A 1,347-nucleotide genomic window follows, 5' to 3' on the forward strand; every position below is an offset into this window, starting at 1 on the left:
AAATCAGCATATTAGAATGATTTCTGAAGGATCACGAGACTGGAGTAATGATGCTAAAATTCAGCTTTGAAATCGCAGGAATAAATAAAATAAATTCAGACAGAAGCAGTTATTTTAAATAGTAAAAATATTTCACAATATTACTGCTTTTGCTGTATTTTGGATCAAATAAATGCAGGCTTGGTGAGCAGAAGAGACTTCTTTAAAAACATAAAAAATCTTTTTAAAATAAAAAATATATATATATGTATATATATTATAACCAGGATTCATATATATATGATGTATGAGGAAGCCTCATTCAGGGTTATTATCATGAACTAAAACTAAAAGAAAACACTTATTTTATTTCAGCTAGCTGCCAAGGCATTTCTCATTTCTATTTAGATCAAGTTGAAATACTAAAATAACAACAACAAAAAAAAAACTTTATTAAAACTAATGAAATGCCAAAAATGCACAATAAAATTACTAAAACTTTAACTTAAATTAAATTACATTAATTTACATTACATTAAATTCTTAATCAAAATATTCACAAAATCTGTTATAGTACCTGAAGATCATTCAGCTCTTAAAACTTCTGAAATCTTGAAATTAAATTGTTTTAATTTTAATTATAATAATTTTACTTATTTTTACTTATTTTAGTATCATTGACTAGTTTTGAATACAATTCTTTAAGGTTTTAGTTTTTTTTAATATGTCGGTATAACTTTTATTAATTTTTATTTCAATTTTAGTTTCTGCTATTTTAGTATATAAAGTTAAACTAAATCAAACTGAGAAATGTTGACTTGGCATTGCTGAAATAAAATAATTTTTATATTTTATTATATTATATTAAATGTTTTGCTTTTTTAACTATTTTAGTTTTTGCTAACTGTAATAACCCTGAAATATATTTTATATAAATCAAAAACTTTGAAAACAAAAATTTGTATTTACAGAAACATATTAGTCTACATGGGGGCCTTGAAATATTGCGGAGGACAATGTAGGGCCTTCGAGTCAAAAAAGTTGAGAAGCGCTGCTCTAAGATCCATCATTCTCTCTTTTAACGTCACTCTTCTGTGCTGTTTGTCTGACGGTCGTGTCTCGTGTCTCCACAGGTGGTGCGGGCGGCAGAAGAAACGGCGTCCACGCTGGCCGGATCCATCCACTCGGAGCAGTGCATCAAAGTCCTGTGTCCCATCATCCAGACGGCCGACTATCCCATCAACCTCGCCGCTATTAAAATGCAGACCAAAGTAATCGAGCGCATTCCCCAGGATTCCCTGATTCAGCTCCTGCCCGACATCATCCCGGGACTCTTACAGGTACACACACACACACACACACACACAC

At 30.9% G+C, this 1,347-nt stretch overlaps 1 protein-coding gene across 1 annotated transcript in view; it reads left to right on the forward strand.

Moving 5' to 3' along the window:
* The window catches only part of LOC107741997 (CLIP-associating protein 1-B-like), a gene marked incomplete at its 5' end in the record, with an annotated part of 39,186 nt that overhangs the window by 36,089 nt on the left and 1,750 nt on the right, over window positions 1-1,347 (forward strand). Inside the window, one exon of the mRNA XM_016554843.1 lies at window positions 1,113-1,343. Within this exon, the coding sequence (XP_016410329.1) occupies window positions 1,113-1,343 (231 nt within the window). The remainder of the gene's footprint in view (window positions 1-1,112; window positions 1,344-1,347) is intronic.

The sequence above is a fragment of the Sinocyclocheilus rhinocerous genome, unplaced genomic scaffold, assembly GCF_001515625.1.
Source record: "Sinocyclocheilus rhinocerous isolate Xijiao unplaced genomic scaffold, SAMN03320098_v1.1 scaffold586, whole genome shotgun sequence".
In the NCBI taxonomy this organism is placed as follows: Eukaryota; Metazoa; Chordata; class Actinopteri; order Cypriniformes; family Cyprinidae; genus Sinocyclocheilus; species Sinocyclocheilus rhinocerous.